This window comes from Cupressus sempervirens, chromosome 7 (genome assembly GCF_028749045.1).
Source record: "Cupressus sempervirens isolate cs-2001-9-10 chromosome 7, ASM2874904v1, whole genome shotgun sequence".
NCBI classification, from domain to species: Eukaryota; Viridiplantae; Streptophyta; class Pinopsida; order Cupressales; family Cupressaceae; genus Cupressus; species Cupressus sempervirens.
In genome coordinates this window covers 406,474,653-406,497,858 of record NC_143124.1, presented here as the reverse complement: position 1 = coordinate 406,497,858, position 23,206 = coordinate 406,474,653, and the positions used below count along the sequence as shown (strand labels likewise).

Here is a 23,206-nt window from a genome sequence, read left to right as displayed (position 1 = left end):
GACTGATGTTGTTTTATTTGTTGGTAGGTTTGGGAATCCTCATTTTTCTTTTGGATTTCTTAGCTTGGGAGTTTTTGGTATTCCCCTGGAACAATGGGGATCTATCCCTAAAGGTATTTCATCTTTTGGGAAGTTTGGTATTTGCCCCTCCTTTCTTCACTTGGGGGAGTTCTACTTCTGGGTTTACCAATTTTGGGTACTCTTTTGTGGTTCAATGGTTGGAAGTCATGTATCTCTTCACTCTTTCTCCTTATCAAGGTTTGGTGCTTCTTTCATGATGTGTATTGACCATTTTCTTAAGTGGGCTATGCTTTTTGGTTTTCCTATTAGTTACCAGGTAGTTGTTGTTTCTATTCAAATGAAATATCATTTTCAATTTCAAAGGCACCTTCAGTTGGTGCTTTGGTCTGAGGAATGGTTAATGTTTTTGTACAGTATTTTCACAACTCTTATTGAGGTGGAGATATCATCAATTGAGGAGGTGATATATTGTGTGGATGTTGCTGATAGTTGGTTGAATAACACTCCTCTTTTGTTCAGTGCTATAAAGGTGGAGTGGTTTCAAAAGAGGGTTTTCTTGGGTTTTCTTTGCCTCCTCATTATCCTTATTGAGGTGGATTTCCTTGTTCTTAAGAGTGAAGGAAGATTTACCAAGAGTGATGCTTCTTCTAAGCTTTGTTTGTTGATTTTGAGTGTTCCTCCAAAGTGGATGTGGAGTTTTCTAGTTGAGTCCTTTACAATCTTGACTATGAAATTGACTCCTATAGAGGTGGAGTTGATTCTGGTGTCTTTGGTGGTAGAGGCTAGTTTTATTAAAGAGAATGGAACCTAGGTGGCTACTAGATATAGTGTGGATGTTTTGGAGTTTCTCTTCCCCAACTTTAAATTCAGGATCTTCCCTCCCCCTACTACTATTGAGGAGGACCCCTTTGTTATTGAGGTAGGAATGCAGTTTGTGGGGGGATTAAATATTTTTGAGATGGTTGACTTGAATTAGTGTTTTTTGTTGTTGTGGACCTATAGCTATAAGGGTGTAATAAGAACAAGCTATCCATTATTTGTGATTTATTTCTAGGCCTTCTGAGGATGAGTTTGTCTCTCCATCCAAGTTTCTTTTTCTCTTGTGACCAAATGGTTTTTTTTAGTTTTAAAGGGCTCATCTGAGTCCTTTATTCTTATTTTTGGGTTGAGATTGTAGCTAGTATGAGGGCTTGTCTCATGCTAATCCTTAGCAATGCAGACTATGGTTGTTAGATTTGCCACATTTGTTCCTTTGTTTTTGACAAAGGTAGACCTTAGTTGATGTCTCCATGGATGTCCTGCACTAGTGCTATTAATTTTGTGTTTAATAGTTTCTAGAGTTCTTTGTTTGTACCTCAGGTCAGTGCCCTCTTGCTACTTTTTAAATTAACAAACATCAAAACTTTCTATTTTATCCTAAATTTAGGAATCCTAAGATTTTGTGGGCATTAAGATCCTTCATATTTAGAAAAATGTGTGTCTTTGATAAAAATATCATGTAGTTAAGTTGAAACTATATTTTTTACCTATCAAGGGAGTCCCACTGCCTAAAAGTTACTACTTTAGATTGAATTTGGGAATCCTAAGATTCTATTGGTAGTCTGATTCATATGTAGAAAACACCATGTCTTGGAGGAAAATATTGTAGAGTGAAGTTGAAGTTCTTAACTACCTATTGAGGGATTTCCACATCCTATAATTTCATCTTTAGCCTATGTAGTGCCTATCCCTAGTTCACATTTTGTTATTGTTTCTGAACTCTTTTAGAGCTAGTTTTATGTTGTTGGTTAGCAACATTCTTTTGAGATTATCATATATTGTGCTATGGATTCAGTTTATTATGTGATGAGATTACTTAGGCTCTACATTTCATGTATGTATGATGATTATTTTTAGTATTCACAATTATTGATGACGATTATTACATTGCTTTCAATTATTAATGATGATTAGTAAGATGATTTATTATCATATGTGCTTTCTTATGGATACTTACTCCATACTTGCATGTGTATGGTGTGCGTGTTTTCCTTGCGTATTTTTTTTTGTATGGCGTGTCTAATGTGGTTAAGGAAGGGAGTCGTAGTCACCTGCTAGTCAAGATCTACACGATGCACCACTTCCTACCATTGTCTGTTTAGTTTAGTATATATTGTGTTTGTACATGCATGGTTTTTATGCAAGTTGCAGGTACCGGGTATCGACTTCCCTGAATTGCCAGGATGAGCGTACCTTATCACATTATCTCAATGATAAGAGAGGGGAGATAAATTCTCAAGTCCAAATCCCAACCCTTTGAGCCATTTGTCCTAAATGGAAAATTAGGACAAGTATTTGAGTTGAATACCCACCAAATGTGTCAGATGACATATTTTGTGATTTTTAACTCTTTAGATTTGTTTTGTATGATTTGTTCTATGATGGGTTTTCATATTTTATCTTGGAGGCCTATGGTGAATTTTTCATTAATTAAGTCTTAATAAATAGATTTAGTTAATAAATTATTTATTTGAAAAAATTAATAAAATATCATGATCTTTGATATTTTGATTGTAATTAATTAAATGTGAATTATTGGGAAAAAGGAATTAAATAAAAGAAAACTAGAAATTAAAATTAATAATAATTATAAAATAATAATAAAGTAATAAATAAAATAATAATAATAAAAGTTATAAAAATTAAAATGAAAGTTATAAAATTTAAATAGAGATTATTTAAAAAGTAAATTGGAGTTATAAGCTTGCATGGGAATTAACATGTGTCAACAACACGGGGGTTAGTGCATCAATTAAGCACAAGGTGTCTACAACTCTATGACTCATCAAAAAAGAATTGGAAAAGACCCATGCTTAGTTGGTGACACCTTTCAGCGGTTTCAAGAAGCATTCCAAAAGTTTCTTGAGAGCTCTTTATATTAAGACATTCATAGAAGCTTAGGGAAGAGGGTGGAGAGCAATTGGAGCATTGGAGGGCTCAAGAACTCTGAAGAAGGGAGCTTGCTCTGCGGGTTTTCTGAGGAAGACCGAATTAGCATCAGAATCTGGGTAGATTCTTGCGCTTTTTCTTATGCTATTTCTGCATCATGAATTCCTGTCTTCCATATGTTTTCTGAGGAATTTCATATTTTTATTGTATGCATTTTCAATTTGGATAAATCCATTAGTGAAATTATTGGATAAATTTAGAGAACAATTACCTTTTAAGAAGAAATTTTTAATTATCTTGTCGCTGCCCCTTGGATAGACCCGAACTCAGTCATTCATAACTTTTTATTGGGATCGAATTTATTTGACCACTCTAGTTAGAATTAGCACAACTTGGCCCTCTCCAACATATTTAAATTTCAGCCCGATCCAACTGTTCATTAGGGAGATATGGCCGTCGTACTGGGACTATTTTATTCAAGGACAAATATTTCTCCATTTCCCATAACCAAGACTTCTTTATGCTTAAACTTCACAAAAATATATATCAAAGCATGGAATGAATTAAGATATTATTGCAATCTTCCCTTATTAGAATCTTATTAATATGCATTAGTTTTATATGGTTTATTATCTAATCTAATTAAATCAAATTTAATTAAGATTAGTTAATAGTAGAAGAAGTGTAATTAATTATTAGTCAATCTAAGTAAATAGATTTTTAAATGAGAGAAAATTAAAAGAAAAGAGATTTTAATATAGTTTATATAGTGGACTTTTTATAATGTATATATGATACTATTTAATATATATTAAACAATTTTAGAGTTGTTTAATGAAGATGATAATGTTAAGAATTTGGAGATTATTCATGTTAAAATCTACAATGAGTGTTATTGGTTTGTGATAGCGATCTCTTTCAAACAATGTTTATATAGACAAAATATTATTAGAATGATTAGAAAATGGAGTCTAATGGTTGATTTTAATATTGATTAAATAATTTTAAAATGATCATTTATATTATGTTGATCTAAATTTACAAACTCTAAATGATATTGGATTAAGATTGAATTATTATGTTATTGGTTAATACATTTGTATACCTTAATGGTATTAAGAGTTAACTAATGAAGCTTATGTAAAGTTCTCTAGATCGATTAATAATAGTTTTGATGAGTTTATTATTTATTAATGTTTGTTGGGTCTAACAAACTGTTAATAAATAATAGTATAAATAGTTTAAATAATTATCAATTAATACGATAAGAGTTAATCTAGAAGAGATTAGTTAATGATTGAAATACTGTAAAAGATATTAATCAAATTGAATTGGTTAATAATTTGGAGGAGTATTAATTAACTGAATCAACGTACATAGGAGAAACTTATTTGAGATAATAATACTTGGTATTACAGATTTATTTTAACTTGTTATTATTAAAATAATAATGGGAACATGACAAATGTGGTCATTATAGATTTATTAATAAGATTTCCAATATAGTTTGTCATTAAATATTAGCAAGTTATTATTATTGAACTATGAATATGAACATTTGTGTATGGTTGACTTTTAGTTATTAGTCAACTAAATATTCATTGGGTTGATGGTTTGGTTGTGAAATTACTAATTAAATCAATTAACTAAAGTTAATTGGATTTAATCAATAATTATGTTATGTAATAAAGATTTAATTGATATGATTCTTTTAACGAGGTTGTAAAATATTGATATCAAAGTTGATAGGCCTAATTCTCATGACTTGAATAATAACCCTAGATGTTTTAATGGTGAGACGTAGTAATATTGAATTGAAAACTATTAAATGACAAAAGTCATGGAATCATGTACCTATGTTAATTGGTAAATTAAATTGATCATTTTAATTAAGTTATAATCTTCTTAATCGAAGATTGATAATTGGTTCTTTTATGAATGAATAATGATCCTTTGATTATGTTGAAATGTAGAAGTAACATTAAGGAAGAGTTGATCAATTAGTACTATGGATCTTAGTGAATAAAGAAAATGATTTAATGAGTAAATATTTATCCTTAAGTTATTCTTAGAATGTAATTCTTAATAATGAAAGGATAATGCTATCGGGGAACAATTGGGTTGACTTGTAGGTCAAATGATGAAACCTAAAACACTTGAAGTATACTTGCAAATAGAAAACTGGAGACCCCTACACATTATTCAACTATGTGAATTTAGTAAACCAAAACATGTGTTTGCATCGTGTATTCTATATGCTTCTTGTTTTGGGTTTTGGGTTAACTAGTGTTGACCAGTCCTAAGTTGTTACTAGAGGCTCGGGGGTTATGAGATGTGTTGGCATGTTGATCTTATTTGGTCTCGATCTTTATAAGCCCAACCATGGTTATGTGATCGTATGCTCTATGAAATGTTTGTATTTGTTCTTCAGCCTTCATGTGTCAAGTTGAGATGTATATATATCTGAGATGCTTGAGCTAATCATTTTTGAGTCATCAATCAGTTATCCTTGGATTAATTTCTAGTCACCATGATGGGACTGAAATATGGATTCATTTCTTGATGATGTCATGTTGTGACATGTTTGACTCAACCATTTTGGAGTCTTCGATCAGTATGATTTTGAGATATTCTTGGTTGCTTGTTGAGAACCATTTATCTTGAGATATATTTTGGTTATTGAGAACCAATTGATACTTATGATTATCGTTGATGCCTTCAGTTGCCAATAGAGAACTGTTGTGGTCATGATTTTCTATGAATGCTTTTTCAGATGCTCATGGAGATTTGTTGATTCTTATCTTGGAGATTTGATGATTCTTATTATGGATATTTGACGCTTTTATGCATATTCGATGATTTTATTATGGATTATCTTTTATGATTTTGAGATTTATGATTCCATGAGCTTAGGGTAGGTAATCTAATTGTAGTGTCGAGAAGTGGCTTGCAATGGGGGCCGGGGCCCTAAGTGGTTGCTAGGGTAACTCATTGTAAGTTTGGTTAATAAGTGATAACATTTACACACTGAATGGGGATTAAATGAACCTAAAAAAGATAATTGTTGATGTTCTCGCCCATGCCTTGAGTGCTTGTACAGGCTAGGATGGGAGTAGTGAGAACGCATGGTTGCAACCGTGCATTTCGTAGTATGCCTCGTTAGTATGAGAGGATACTAGTGGCCGCATGAGATCAGTATGGACCCGTGGAGTTTAGCTAACTGCAAGGGTAACTTGTACGTGATAATTGCGATGACACTTTCTCGCTTGGAGAGTAGGTTTCCTACATGTCATTGTGTGCCTCTGGGAATTAGATGTCAATTTTGTGTGTGTTGGAACCTTTGAGTTAGTATACTTTTAGAATTCTTGGACTTATAGAGATTTGTACTTCATGAATTGATATCCTGTTTGTGACTTGAGATTATCTCCTCAGCATGGTGGGAGTGGACCACTTAGGTTCCATGCGGTCGGGTGGTAGTGTATTTTCACTCTTATCATTTGAGATCTGTCCGAGACACCGTGGCTGGAGTATCCTTGGTTGGTATTTATTCTTCATTATGTTCTTCGAGCATTATGATAGATAATATATGTTATGATGGATGTATTTACTGGTATGTTTCTTATATTGATGATTTGCTTTACTTTGCATATGTTAGTTGATGATTTATTATGATTTACTTTTCATGTTAGTAGGATGTTTTAGGAGTGACATTCCTACTATGTTAATACCAATGATCTCTTCGGTGCTTTGGAATGTTATGCACAGAGGGATGGCTAGGATCCACGATGGTCTAATGATGCTATTTATGGTTGGGAGGAACCGTGCACTTAGTTAATTATGTTTGATCTTTATGATGGATGTATATGTATTCTATGATGATGTATCATGTGTATCATGTGATTGTCTTTGATGTATCATGGATTAGAATAGGATGATGTACCTTATTTCACATATGTATATTCTTTTAAGCCTTCATACCCTATGACATGTACAGTGGATGAATGAGCATTTGAAATGTAATATTTAAACATTGGACTTATCATTATTATTTCATGTGGATGTTGTACTAGATGGACTCATGTATGTTAGTTAATTTAGATGTAACTCAACGTTAAGGGATTCTTAAAGAATGTAATCTGTTATGTATGTTATGTATACTTTTCAGATGGACATTGCTATTGCTTCCGTTATTGTGAATAAGTTATGTATGGTTTTAGCTTTCGTGTTTAAAAAAAAAAAAATTGTTTGGCAAACTTAGTAAAATTCTTTGGATCCCTTGGCGGGGCATTACAGCCTAAATGTGAAAATTTGGATTAGGTATTTAGCATGATGATTCATAGTACAAGGAAATCATGTTGGACCCTCAATGTTGGAGATGACAACAAAATGTTATAGATTAGTTGTACTAGTCACATAAGGCATAGATTTCTCTAATTATAAATTCCCATTTAAGTATATTGGTTTGTTATTTTTCTCATATTTAATAATGCTTCTTTAACTATTAGATTTTTTTCTATCTCATCCTATTCCAAAATAAAATTACACTAGGAAAAATAGACCATATAAGTAATTTTATACATTCACTATATCAATACACACACTCATAATACTATGGTTTTGTTATTATTCTTATATCATGGGTATGTGTTAGATTATGGTGTGCCAAAATGTGGCCATCTGAAAAATATGTAGTTCTAAAATGCCTCAAACCATTTAAAAATCTATTCCATCTTTTTTCCCATCCATCTTGATACTAAACATAAACAATGAATACATTTATAATGCCTACTATGTCTTTTGATACCAACCCTATGTGGTCAACTTTAAAATCATCCTGAAAATGTGTTTTTGGCCCATTCTTGTCTATTTTTTTACTTCAAACATGTAGTTGACCACTATTCTTCACGAAAATTTGATGAAATGAAAAGGGTTTCTTACAAATTTTGTTACATTCCCATAAATGTAAGGCTTGCCAAATTACAGTTTCGGTAAGCAATTATTACATATTTTCTAATGGAGTTATATATAAAGTATTGATTGACACACTGCTTGAGAAAGAACTACAACTTTTAAAATGGTAAAACATTTTTAAAATAAAAAAGATGCATCACATTGTATTCTTCTTATACCATAAGTAAAAAATAAGGAAAATTTAAATTTTGTAGTGTTTTGAATTAGTTAAGGTGGTAATACACAACAATATTTTATTCCAAAAATAGTAAAGTAGAATATTAATAATCAATTATTTATTTAGAATAAAAATACCCCAAAATATTTGTCAAATCTAGACATGAGTCTACTTCCTCTATCCATAATATTATTAATAAAGCTTATCATTTGATTTTGAATAAGTTGGTCAGACACATGTCTACTTCTTCGTTTTTTCCTAAAAGTTTTGTACTATTGCATTTAAATTCAAAATTTTGACCAATAAATTTTTCTTTTTTTTAGATAAGGCCTAGTAGTTTAGAAACTAAATCCAATTTACTAGAGATTCTTTTCTCTTTTTGATGTAAAGTTTATATCAAGTAGAAAATTGCACGTGAAGTTGACATAACCCTAATTTACTAATTTTTTATTACCACTTAAGAGCATAGTTTGGTTGACCACGATCCTGCACATGCCCTCATACAACTTGATATAATTTGGTTTTTAAATGGCCCAATCTAATTACATGTTAAATGTGTCAATCAATATGCACTGAATTATATTTGTGTTTGGCTTTCATTTTCATTTGATCATTTCTTATTCTTTATTTACTACTCTATATCCTAATTTATAATTTTTTTGGCATTTAAATTACATTGGAAATACCTAGATAGACATTGTTATACCCAACATAAATCTTTCTTAACTTGAAACTTATACAATATTATAATTCAATCATGTTAAGAAATGACAATACATATTAATAGGCATGAAATGATCCCACAATCTAAAACATCCCCATAACTGGAAATAATCCTAGTAAGAAATATTAAATGCTGCTAATAATGACACAAGCCTTAACAACATAAAAATTATAAGGTCTTACACTTTAGAAAGATATAGTCAACATTGACTAACAATTCTTTATTGTGTCCATGCTCCTCTTCTACAATTCTTTATTGTATCCATCACACACCAAGGTGAAATTGCTAGTTTGTAACATCTATGATTTAAAAAACTATGAAATTTTGTTAGGAAAACTCACTATGATTTGTTTCAAGTGCTTTAACTTAGATCAAATCTCTTGGTCACACAATTAATAAGAATATAATAGATGAATCATGTAACAATTATTTAAATAATTTTCCTACTTTTATTGATTAAATTTTATATCACAATTGAACTTAATCACTCTATTTAAAAGATCAAAAAACTCGATAGTTAAATATTCTAGAACAATGTCAAAACTAATTTATATGACTTTTATTTATCAAATATTATTGAATTTCATTGACATCCAATTTAAACTCCATTACCAAATGTACCCATGTACAATTCACTCTCATTAGAAATAGATTCTTCTTAACCACTAATGAAACATAGATCAATTATTTTTTAAATTTGTTTTGATGGAGGGTTCAAAAATATAGACATGAAGATAATATCAGGATTTTTCATTCTTTGTATCACTTATGTACGATTGATGAACATTACACACTAAGAAGAATATTAAGTATAGAAAAAGTAAGTTGACTTTGAATATTTAACACATTTAATCTAAAAATCAAACATTAACATGTAGATCCCTTCAACATTTAATTCTTCCTAATATAAAAATAACACGAGCTTAGTGGGAGCTAGAGTCCCTGCCTATTGCAACAACAAGAAGAGAGAGATAAATTGTTAGATTGAGTTAGTATGAATGATTTAGTTTTAATAAGCCTTCTACATATACGTGGAATCAATTAGTGAGAAAAAACCATAGACTAATTCATGGAAAGGAGAACCAAAGAATTTTGGGTGCATATCAATGCAATCATAATAATTGCTTTTAATATATGTGTCTGCTAAATTGTCTCATGAACGTGGAATGCATTGATTTTTTCTCTTACATTTTTTTTACTTGCAGTGTATCTACATCTAAATTTATGCTAGGGACAAGATATTTTGATGACCAATGAAATAAATTCTAATTGCTGGATGGTTCTGAGTCAGTTTCTTGGCTTTCTAAATTGCTCACTTGAAAGATATAAAACTTTCATACTTTGTTATTAAAGTTCTAAAATAGTTTCCACCAAAAACATCTTTCTAAAACAATTTTTATTACATATTCAGGAAAAAAACTAAACTCACAGCTTAACAATGACACAATGACCACAAGTTTACCTATCCATTTCTACAGCTTTGATTCAAATTTGTAGCAACAGAAATTTGCATTATTGATTAGATGCAATGGATTATTGTTGACCTTGAAGTCTAATAATTTGTTATTTTTTATATGCTCTAGTTCATTAATGATAGCATTTAAAGAAAACTTAAAAAGCTCTTGCTCAAGTCCAGTATAAGGATAAATAAAGAATATTCTTTTATTAAATGAGATGAGATACAAAATGGAGGCATTCCATAATCAGCATCTGCTAGGAATAAAACATTGAGAAAGGTCACATAAGTGCCCAAAAACAAATTAAGGAAATGTTTTCTTTCACTATCATTGTTGATACAAATGACAGCAAGCCATAATGTTTGAGCAATGTAGCATTTCAGAAATGGAAAACCCCACCCAAAAGTGGATTTGTAGTGAGCATAGATAGGAGACCTTCCACCCACTAGTCACCCCTTTAAGTGTTTTACTAGCATTTTGTACTACCTCATAGTATTGGTACATTCTCTTGATCGGCAACAACCCTAATACTACCACCTAAAATTTTAGTATTAGTGATCCACTACCAACTAAATCTCTTCTTCGAGGAAAAGTTAAGGCCTTGAAAAAATAGTATAGATGAATTTATAATAAATAGGTTTAGCAAACTCTATGCGACATCATGTTGCTCAAAATATATAAAATTTGTGAAAAACTTTACACGTGCTCTAAATAAAAGTGGTGAAAACTACAAGAAAATAAGTGGGGAGATCTGTAAGTAATATATGGTGGGAATTTGCAGCAGCAATCTAACATTTATGCAAGTCCAAAATTAGGACTTTAGGAAAAACTCAATATCTTGACACACCAACATTCTTGTGTAACATTATTTGTCCCGACTCCTAACCAAGATGCCAAAACTAAACCTTGGATTAGAATTGCTAGAGCCTGAGAATAAAACAAAAGCTACAAAACAAAAATGAGAAGCCAATGCCTCTACAAAAGTAGTAAGTTAACAACTCATTTGAGCAAAAATAATTCCATCTTATCTTACAGATATACATGGGAATGATCACTATCCAAACTGGATGTCAACTCAAATTTCTATACATTCAAAAACCAAAAGAACCTATCATAACTTCAATAACAAAAAAGCACCCAAAAGTTTCTTTAAAACATAAGTTCTATTTTTTAACCTACAAAAAAATGTTGATTCAATATGAAATCCACAAATTTATAATTTAGTTTTTTAAAAAAAAACATAAAATTACCAAGTCTAGCGAAATTAAACATGTAAAAACTTAATTGGACTGCTTTAGTAATAACATTCTTATATGGAAAATATGCCTATATGTTCCATCCAAAATGTGTATTGCATTTAAATGGTCACTCTCCACATAAAATTCAGAAGACACAAAACTATCAGACAGGGCTGAATAGCCTCAAAAGTAAATATTGCAAGGCAGATATATCTTAGTACCCCAACAATACCCACTTGAGTAAGTCATCTGAAATTTCTTATGATAATCATGTTATTTTATTTTTAGATGGTACTAGATGCTAACCTATCAAGATACTTCAAGTTACAACTGATGCACACCAAGCATTAAAAATTCACTGTTGCCAGTTTCTCAGGTCTTGGATTTGAATAGCTAACACAAAATATTGACTCCCTGTAAGAAGATACATAGTTAGCATAAATAGTAGTGATAAAAGGCTCAAGTATCAACGTATGATTTATCTATTTATTCAAAGAAGAATTGGCTTAGAATAATCTACCCAAAATGGGCTTCAGTGGTCAGATCCAAAACATCAGACTCTTAAGAAATTGCTGCTGAATTATCAAAATCTAGCCCACTTTTGATTTGTCCATTTTCCTTGGCTTCATTGGGTTTAACTTTCTCATATAAGATTATAAAAATGGGAAAGGTTCACATAAACTGAAATTTTAGATAGAGGTTTCTCAAGGACTCAATGTAACATAGCAGTAAATCGCAGTAAGTCATAATGACCCAATCCAAGTAGATAGGCAATTGTTAATCACCGCGAAGTTTTAAAAACCCAAATTAGAGACATAAATCCCCATTTGGAAAATTTGAAGGAGCATGGTTTCTCGGCAACCCAGATGGTGAAAGCAATAACACTCAAAAAAGATGCAAAAACCCAAATGAAATAGAAAAGAATTCTTCGATGCCCATAGTTAGTTAGAAAAAATTTTCAACTTTCCAAATTGGAATAGCATTATTTCCTTATAAATTAGATCAAAAAAAAAAAGGTAGAACCCAGAAAACAACATATTTTATCAAAGGGACAACTTCCAGAGACAAGACTCCTCAATGATCCAATTTTAAAAACAAAATGTCTTGGCAGCTCTGATTAGAACAAGATTTTTCAAGGAAATAGAACAAACACTAAGTGAGAGGCAAGCAGAAGATTATCTAATAACCAATATGGATAAAAAAAATTCACCCCAAACAAAAATGCAAAACCAATATCCTTCAATCCCCCAATTAGAAGTGCATACTACAAAAGGCGAGCTAAAAAAACTCTCTTCTAGGGAGACTACAATACCATAAAAATGAAAGTGCCCTGCCAAATGCTCCCGTTTGGCAAGTTAAGCAAAAATCTCCATCCACATGCAGAAAGAGAACTACAAAGCTCTTTAAACGAGGCAACAAAAGACTGAATGAACAAGTAGAGAGATCTCTAGCCAAAACAACAGAAGAAAGAACTGTTCAGCGACAAATTTTGTGAGAGCATAATTTATCAGCGAACTAGATAGGAATAGGAAAAAGAAATCGAATAATAAGTAATACACCACTAGATTTTCCCTCGATGCCGAGAAAAGAAAACAATTAGAGCATCCAAGCCAGGCCAGATTCTTTCTAAACCAAATGTACAAAGATCTTGAATAAATCACAAAGAAAAAAAGATTAAAAGGCATACCCTGGAAGATCTGCTGCCTATCCTTATAAAATGCATAGGAGAATGGTACACCAACAAACCCTACGATAGAAGCCAAACCTCTTAAAATATTTTATAAATGAAAAATCCTGACGAAATTTTGGAAATTAGAAGCATCAGTATCCAAAAATACCCAAATAAAATCCAAAGTCATGCGACTTAAACAAATACCTAAGAGATGGATTGCAAAAGATACGTAAGAAAATACAAGCAGATGACCAAAAACCTAGCAAATTTGGAAAGCTCCACCGTCTGCTCTAGAAACAATGAAAGGCAAGTAAAGTAAATCCAGTTCCGTATTTAATCCAACCATTGAACGCTGCATCCATCGAAGAAACTTAATGCCGCATTGAATACTAATTATTATGAGAATAAGAGAATAAATATTGAAGCATGCAAAGCCAGGCAACTATCCTATTGGACATTAATAAAAGCATTACAGCTGGCCACTGCTCGTTTTTTAGTCCCTATTTTTAATTTACAAAACTAATTAAACTACTGGCAAAAATCAGCTGACCAATATGAAAAATACATAAATTTCAATAAATTTCAAAATTCGAAATCTTAAATACTATGAACATAATATATATTAATGTTTTGGAAGTTTCAAAGCACCTTTAATTGTTTATAATTCAAGTGAAAACAATAGTCTCTGCCTTTTAAAAGGCGGGGACTAAAAATTGGATATTCACTTGACTTCAGATGCATGAAATACATGCAATTGAAATGCTTTGCAAGAGCAGTTTTCGAAGAAAAGTGTTTTACATTTATCTCTTGACACCAACCCTGGCTTTGAAGAATTCTCAAAAGCATAAGTAAAATAGGGTTGCTGTCTTGACACCAACCCCAGCTTACATTAGAATCTAGCCTAGGTCAAAGTGCAGTAAGCGGTCACGGATTATTGTCATCATTTGTGCTTCTGTGGGTGGAGCAATAGTTTTATTTTTTTTATTGTGGGCACGTATAAACAAGTCTCAAAATAGAGTACAACAGAAACAAGACGACGACGATGATGATCATGTTGATTGGTCGGCAGGCCTACCCTTGCGGTTCTCATTTCAAGAATTGCAGGATGCTACAAATGACTTTAGCATTACGTTGGGCAGCGGAGGATTTGGTTCAGTTTATGTGGGTGATCTGTCAGACGGCTCGAAGATAGCAGTGCAGCGCCTTGAAAGAGCAGGACATGGAGAAAGGGGGTTCGGTACAGAAGTGGAAATGCTAGAAAAAATCGATCATCTTAATTTGGTTAGACTGAAGGGCTTCTGTGAAGAAAAATCTCATCGAATGCTTGTCAATGAACTTTTGCCAAATGGATCTCTTGGTATATGGATTTTTTCCAAAAAGGGCCATCAAATATTTTCTCAACTGGAAGACTAGATCCAAGATAATTCTTGATATTGCTACAGGATTGACATATTTGCATGAAGATTGTCAAGAACGTATAATTCATTTTGATATCAAGCCACATAACATTCTCCTGGACCGAAATTTCAACGGGAAAGTGTCAGATTTCGGGTTGGCAAAGTTGATTAACAGAGATCAAAGTGAAGGGATAAACATGATTAGAGGGACACCAGGACTTGTAGATGAGGAGACGGGGATAGAAGGAGCAGTAAAATTGTTAAACGTTGGGATGTGGTATGTCCAAGACAATTTTACGAGAAGACATGCGATGTCCATTGTGGTGAAGGCTTTGGAGGGATTAATTGACACATTTTATGATGTTCCTTCCGTGTTATCATGCTCGACAGTTGCTTCTTACAATCAATCTATCGTCTCACCCGAGCCATCTATTTTATCTGTACCTAGATAATTTTTGTGTTTGCTGATTTTCTTCTCGAGTCTTTTATAAGAAAAAACCCCGTGATCTCTGTGTTTGTTCAAAAATGTTTGAATAGGTCTTCATAGAACATGTGTGATCCGCTAACTGGTATAAAAAGTAAAATCTAGGCCTATTTGAAAATGTTAACCTAGGTAGAGGCTTCCTGTAATAAGATAAATTGTTATCAGCCCACACTAATAACAAGGCTCACTCCTAATATTCTAATTCTGACTTCGGACATTCTGATTTTATTTGCCCTTCTATAAGACGAGCACTAATGTTTCCATGTGATCATTTTAAGTAAAATCTAGGCCTATTTGAAAATGTTAACATAGGTAGAGGCTTCCTGTAATAAGATAAATTGTTATCAGCCCACACTAATAACAAGGCTCACTCCTAATATTCTAATTCTGACTTCGGACATTCTGATTTTATTTGCCCTTCTATAAGACGAGCACTAATGTTTCCATGTGATCATTTTTCTTATAGTTTGTGCTGAGAGTTGAGCCAGTGAAAATAGATGGAGTATCTAATATTTTTCTTCTATTCTCAGATTTAAAAAGGTTTTGAACTACTGAGTGTCATTTTTAGGAGGTTGATGTACCGCGGGTATGTATACAGATAATCATTTCTTGTAGACTGGTATAATAAATGTTAGTTTAATCTATTTACTTCAAGTAAAGTTACATTTTAGGGGTGAGTATTATATGTTGTTTTTAAATTTGGCAGTTAAAAGTTTATTAGAAAATTATGGATGTGACAAATTGTGCAAGCCTATTAATACCAATAGTGCATTATTATTAGGGTATTTTCTTATTGTGAAATATTTAGAGTCTAATTTATGTTATATATGATACAAAAGAAGAAACAAGAATACTACATTCATAATTGAAAATATGTCAATAGCTATCTTGCCACTTCTAGAATTCTAGAAGGTGCCTTAAAAACAATTACGGAAAATAAATAAATCTTAGTAGAAAAAGAAATAAAATTATTCTATTCCATATACATTCTATGGAGTTAAGTTAAAGATAACCAATGAAAATAAATAAAAATTCTCAATAGAAAAATGATGAAAAATTACTCATACCCATGTATGTATTTGAAGTAAAATTAAATTATTTTTTTCCTTAATCAACAACAAAGCCAATAGTGAAGCCAAAACCCTTGAGTGTAAGGTGGGGGGTGAAGTTGGTGTTCAAGGGATTGTCACCTCCCATATTAGAAACCTTAAAAATTGATACTCAGAATTTTGTGACTACAAAGATTGGGGAGACTTAGCTCAAGGAACCTATGGGAGGAGATAATCAGAAGGGTGATAATTCCCTTCCTCAGAAAATCTTTGATGGTTTCCCACAAAGAAGGATGACTTATCTAGATTGGAGGAAACCATTACTACCTTAATCAAGAAGAATGAGAATTTGGAGAAAAATATTGATAGGGTGGAAAATTTCTCTGTTCATTTCATGCACTTAGTTGCCACTACCCTCAATCCTTTTTAGGATAGGAAGGCATAGATCAATGGTGCTAAAGATAGGGAGACTACTCATTCTCTCTATAGGTTCCTTGTAGATTACTAGTTGCGGCTCTTGTTAAAGATCCTAGATCAAGATAAGAAGGAGAGATAGCTCCTGGCACCTTTCAATTTTTTTGGTGTGTTTTATGATTATAGTTTATTCTATGGCCCATGGGGACTTTTATATTAAAACTTTCTTAACTTGGTTTATGTCCAGATGAATTAATTGGGCTAGGCTTGTTTGTGTTAATGGTATTATGATAACTATAAACTAAAGTATCTTTAGATATAGAAATATGTTAGTTTGGGGGTTTTCAATATTAAGGATGTGGGTAGGTTAATAAATATGAAATAACTATTAGGTGATGTTTAGTGATGTTTAGCTAAGCTCTTTTACATCTTTGGGTCAACCCCCATTTTGATTTCTTTTAATATAAGAAACAAAAATAATAGATACAAATAAAGGTCTAGCATTATTTTTTCAATGATTGCACTTATTTGAAAGATAACATTGGCCTTCTACTTGCAAAATTGAAGTTTAAATTACTACAATGAGCCTTTTTTCTCTTTATTGTTAAATATCTACGAAGACCACTATTGTGTCACATACCTTTATGAATAATTTGGGATGTGCTATCGTAAGAGATATATACCTAATTTGTGTGTTATACATAGGGAAGTTTGGAGGATAATCGTAAGTAGCTTTCGACATGTTTTTTATATTAAAAGATGTTTTAAATGGGTGAATGGCCCAATGGAACAAATAAATGCTAGTGTCACTACCAACTTTAAAATAGCTCACTGACCAAAGCAATAAGAGAGCTCACTTACGACCCATCATCAATATTAAAAACATTGACTCGCCAAAGGGGCCCTTCAAAATTCGTAGCCCCCTTCTAATTAAGATGAAAACCAAAGAAAATAGGCCGAATTGAGGGAAAACTTCAAAATCCAGGGAGATGCCATGATTTCCAATGTTAAAAGTGATGAATCATCTATCCTTCCACTTCATAATTTCCATAATCGCATCCACTTAAAATAAAGTGACACCAACAAAGAACTATCAAAAAATAAACAAATTTCAACCTGGGAGCATTAGGAAAAATAGGGAAAAAGAAAACCTAATATATGTATATATGTACGCATACACATACAATGTAAGTAAACATAATCAAATTTTAATGTAATACATATATGCACAACATTATGTATATGCACTATTTAATCATGTCTAAGTTGAACAACTTAAAAGTATAGATCATTTTAAAACATGTACATCTATATCAATATCAATAATGTATAGCTCACCCATTTGAACAAAATAAGTACAAGCACATGTACAATAAGAAAACTCTAGTTCAGTCGATTTGAAACTAAGTGTATGGATACAAGTTATTTACAAAATTTTAACAACTAATTTAATTATAGGTTTGAACAAGTTTTCTAGGTCTAATGTCTAGATGGAACGTAACTCCAGGTTATATATAGTTGAACAACTAAGTTGGTCCTCTAGATTTTATGATATATATCTTTTGAATAACTTTGAACTAAGTTATTCTGGTTTAGTTCTACTTGATTATTAACTATGTTAGTTCAAAACCTTATAAGTTAGATACATTGGATTCTAGGATTACTAAGTTAACTTCTTCTCAAGTACAATTAACTATTACATTAATTGATGTTCACTAAAGTTAATTTATTACTATAATTGACAAATTCTAAATTTGACTATACTTATCTACATTTAATTAATGTCTATGATTAACTAGATATTAGATTGTAAGACTGTAATTAATAGCATTCAATCTACACCTATGGTTAATTAGATTAAATTTAACTATATAATTTTCTAATGTATTTAATCTATCTAATAGATAATAACTAGAAAAACTAAGTTAACTAATAAATCTAACTAACTAACTAACACAACACTTAAAAACCAATATATCTAACTAATACTAACATATACTCAGTTAAAAAACTTCAAAATAAATAATAATAATAATAATAATAATAATAACAATTCACCTACCTCTTACAATCGAATCACCCTGGCCCACTCCTTGAAATCTGAAAGCTGCTAAACTTAGGACATCAAATTTATTTTTTCGATAAAAATAATATTATTTAGCACAACTAAGTTTTAATGATGACTAACTTTGATAGTACTCATTACTAGAGCCTATGAAAATATTGTTTACTATTGCACTCATATGGTGATCCCAAACTATTAATTGTTCATCAAATAAAGTCAAATTATGCAAAGCTCATATAAAAAATAGAACTAGGATAATAGGAGACGTGGGCTTAAAGTGTTTATTATATGATAGACTATAACCACATAAGATGTTTTCTAAATAAGCTTATTTAAGTTTCTATAGCTATTAGCGGATCAAATATTTACTATGAAGACCTATTCAAACATTTCAAAATAAATTAGAGACTCGGGCGCCATATAACTAGGTGTCCCTCTCATCATGGTTATCACTTCACTCTGCTCTCTGTTAACCAGCTTTGCCAAGCCAAAATCTAACACTTTGGCATTGAAATTTTGATCCAAGAGAATGTTTTGAGGCTTGATTTGAAAATGAATTATCTTGTCTCGACAATCTTCATGTAAGTATGTTAATCCTCTTGTAATATTCACAACTATTTTGTTCCTAGTCTTCTTGTCTAACAAATGTTGATGCATATTGTTGGAAAATATCCACTTATCCAAAGACCCATTTGGAGGATGCTCATATACAAGCATTTGATGAGCCTTTCTACATAGAATCCCTTCAGTCTTACTAAATTAATATGATCAACTTTTCCTAAAGTCTTGATTTCTGCTTAGAATTCCCTTTTCCCTCATCCTGCTCTGTCAAGAAGCTTCACTACTATCTTTGAGCCATCAACCAAAACACCTTTGTATATTGAGCTGAATTATCTGCTTCCTAGCTTCATACTAAAGCTATTTGTAGTATACTTTAACTCCTCAAATGTGTAACATAGAGGTAATCCTTCTAGCCAATCCACTTGATCTCACATCTTGCCCTAAAATCATTTTCTTTTCTTTCTTTTTCTTGCTTATGTGGAAAAGGTTGACTTGGTCAAAATAAATTAATCTTAATTTAAGATAAATGAAAATTAACATCTTAGATTACCAAAATGAAATGACTTATTTTAATATGGAAATACATGAGATATTACGTTATGATGATGATGTCATTGAAGTGCTTTAAATAGTGTGATTTAATAATGTGATTATCCTAGTGTTTTTACTTCTTAATGATGATATATTGATTTTTATGGGTATTGACTAATTTTTTGTTGTGAGGATTTGAGTAGATGCAAGGATCATCACGACGAGAGTGTGGTTGAAGTAGAGATGGCTAGCCTCTCTGAAGGCGATACATCGGATGTCATCCTGCCACCCATACACATCATGTAGAATTTCATGTTGTTGTTTTGTTACATTTCTAGAGCTAATTTTGAAAGATCAAAATGAATTAGGTGTTTCATTTGATTTATAGATGATATATTTACAGATGTTAGATAGAATGTGAATATATTAAAATTGCTAATGGAAGAGTTTTGTTGTTTGATTTTAATTTATACATACATATATATATATATATATATATATATATATATATATATATATATATATATATATATATATATATATATATATATATATAAGTGTTAATTGGATTTAAAAAGGATTTTAGAAATAAAATGTTCTTTTATATATCTATGCGTGTGTTTATTAAAACATTGATTTGCTTTTAAAACTTCCAAATAACAAAAACATTTTTTTATAAAAAAAATTCAATTCTGAAAATGCAAAAAAAAACCAAGACATATCTATCCAAACCATTGAAGGAAAAACAAAAAACATTAGGTCAGTTACGGGAAAGAGGCTTTAAAAAGAGGGTTTTGGGGAAATAGAAGAACCAATGGCGGTGGCTAGAGAAGTCATGGATTGCTCAGTATAACTAGCAATCAAGCTTCATCACATCTTCATTGCTACCAATGGGTAAGAAATCAAATATTTGCATAAGTTTTATTCCTTTGTCAGTTAAAAGTATGATAATTACAGTTTTGATGTGGTTTAAACTTTTTTATTTGGGGGAAATTTTAAGTAATAGCCATATCATGACTATTGTCGATTTGATTATTCTTTACATATTCTAATGACTGTAATGCCAAATACACAGTTTGTCATAAACCTCAAAAAGGAAAACTTGACACAATATGCCTATCTATCATGACTGTTGACTTGGTTGATCTTTTTTTTCTTGTCTAAGAAACTAACAAACCACAATTGGGATTTGACCATATTATGTAAACAAGAAAAGTGACGGTAAGTATGACTATACTTAGATAAATACCTAGAGTGTAAGGAAACTTGGCAAGAAAGAATATAACCGTTTCCACATAACCCATAATAGATCTAAAATAAACACGGAATTAAAATCCACATGCAAGAGAATAGACAACATACCCACAAAATTTTGACACAAGATATACCCTGGGAAACCCTCATTGAGGGAAAAACCTAGCCTCCAAAAGCATCCAGCACCATGTATTATTCAGCAAAAAAATACCATTGCCATACAACCATGGAAGCCTTCATGGCCATAGCCACAACCGAGCAAACTATGTGAACAAGCATGAATCCACACATCCCATGCCATGCTTCCAACCTTCACAAATGCTCCCTTGGCTAACCTGTCAAGCCTTGTCCCGCTCGACTCTTGCCTTTTGTCTTCTCCTTGTCACTCTCTCTACAACAACTACCCTTGTGGCTGCTTATATAGTAGCAAGTCCCACAAAACCACCAAGTGGTATTACATAAACCATGTGCTACCTAACCCACTGACCCCACATTTAATATTGGGCATTTAATTCTTTTCTCCCCAATATTAAATAATTACATGAAATATTTTCACAATGTTACAATACAACTCATCAAGAATATTCCATGGGAATATTTACATGTTGCACGTCCATCTAGGTACAACATTACATAATAAAAATAAAATAATAAAATAACAATATTATGCAATGTGTGCAACACCCATTATCTCAACAATCTCCCACTTGTTGTATACATTGCATAGGGTCAATCTGTAGCCACATAAATGAACAAGGGAACAATCCCTCCTAGTACATCCACCATCATGGATCAAAATACACCAAGTGCTCCATCCTGGTACCCGCAACAAAATCAAAGTATCCAGCATCTCAAACATGAATGATCTCACCTCCTATTATGCCACTCCCACTAGACATACATAGAAGCCATCCAAAGAGAAAACCACCCAACTTGTCACATTAGAAGATCATAAAATCTTGTACCAACTGAAATTCCAAGCACAAATAACCTGATCCAAAGGTAATCACATGTATCCGTAGTTGTCAAAATATCCATAGTTGAAATAGCACCCACAGCAAGTGCCAAACCCATCCAACTATCAATACCTCCAAAAGGTATAACAAGTGAATCTCATATCATCGACATATCCAATCTGTAACCTACAATCACAAGCCTCAAGAGTAATACCTCCCACATATATACCAAGAAGCTCCCACTGCAAAAGATAATGTCAAATCTATAACCAATCCACTCAACACATCTCAAAGAAGTGAATCCATGTAGTATCAAGGACATCAACAATACATAAACTAATATTCTGCAAGAACAACTCTCATAACAAGTCTCCAATGCTCTCCCAAGTTCACCACAACCAACAGAGGAAAGAGATAAAGGAATAACCATTTCATCTCTCACATGACATACCTGAGCACAAACCAGTGATCACAATCTCTAACCAATCTCAAATCCAATGTCGGCAAAACTGAACATCCAGGAAGAAAACCAAGACCAGAGAAACCATGCAAATCATAACCTGTATCATGTCCTTCTACACACACCTCTAGATGTAAACTGTGCAAGTATGATCTCCACCATAAAACCCCAACAAGAAGCCTCAACAACACCCAAACCATACCATATAACTCATCATGGATGTAAGCCTCTCACAAGAAGATCAAACTCAATAAACCATTCCTAAACCAAGGAAAATGCCCACTATAAAACCATCTCCCAAACTCAACCAGCATAATAACATATGCACATGGAGATAACCAATGCTAAACCATCTCTCAAATGAACCCTCCAGAACTAACTCATGTACCATAGCTCAAGATCCATATCCATGAAAGATAAGCATAAATATAATGCAACTGAGAGAAACAATGGGCTATACCTCTCAAATAGCAAACCGCCGAGTAGACCAAGAGTGGGGAATGAGAATTCTCATCAAGATACCCAAGTCTCCAACCAAGACTCATCTAAGAACAATCTCCTCTCAAGTCCATATCAGGTGACTGCCCCTCAGACTTCCTGTTGAAACCATCAACCGTCCCAACAAATACTTCTCTAATCCAAGAGAAATCAGCATCACCACCATCTATAAATATCCATGAGCACCTATAACCAATCAATCCATGCCAACTCCAAATGCAACATAGCAATATCATGAAGTATCCAGCTTATGATCAGTGTACTCAATACCAAGAAACTAAACCAAGATCAATGTCAAAGTTCCAACCATGGCCTAAGGAACATAAACATGACAACATGATCTAACAATCTCAACCAAAGAGATAGCAT

At 32.1% G+C, this 23,206-nt stretch overlaps 1 protein-coding gene across 1 annotated transcript in view; it reads left to right on the top strand.

Moving 5' to 3' along the window:
* Nucleotides 1-15,017, top strand: part of LOC149547251 (G-type lectin S-receptor-like serine/threonine-protein kinase SD2-5) — a 31,902-nt gene extending 16,885 nt beyond the window's left edge. Inside the window, exons 2-3 of the mRNA XM_089794115.1 lie at nt 14,139-14,525; nt 14,611-15,017. Of these exons, the coding sequence (XP_089650241.1) occupies nt 14,139-14,525; nt 14,611-15,017 (794 nt within the window). The remainder of the gene's footprint in view (nt 1-14,138; nt 14,526-14,610) is intronic.
* The last annotated feature ends 8,189 nt before the right edge of the window (nt 15,018-23,206 follow it).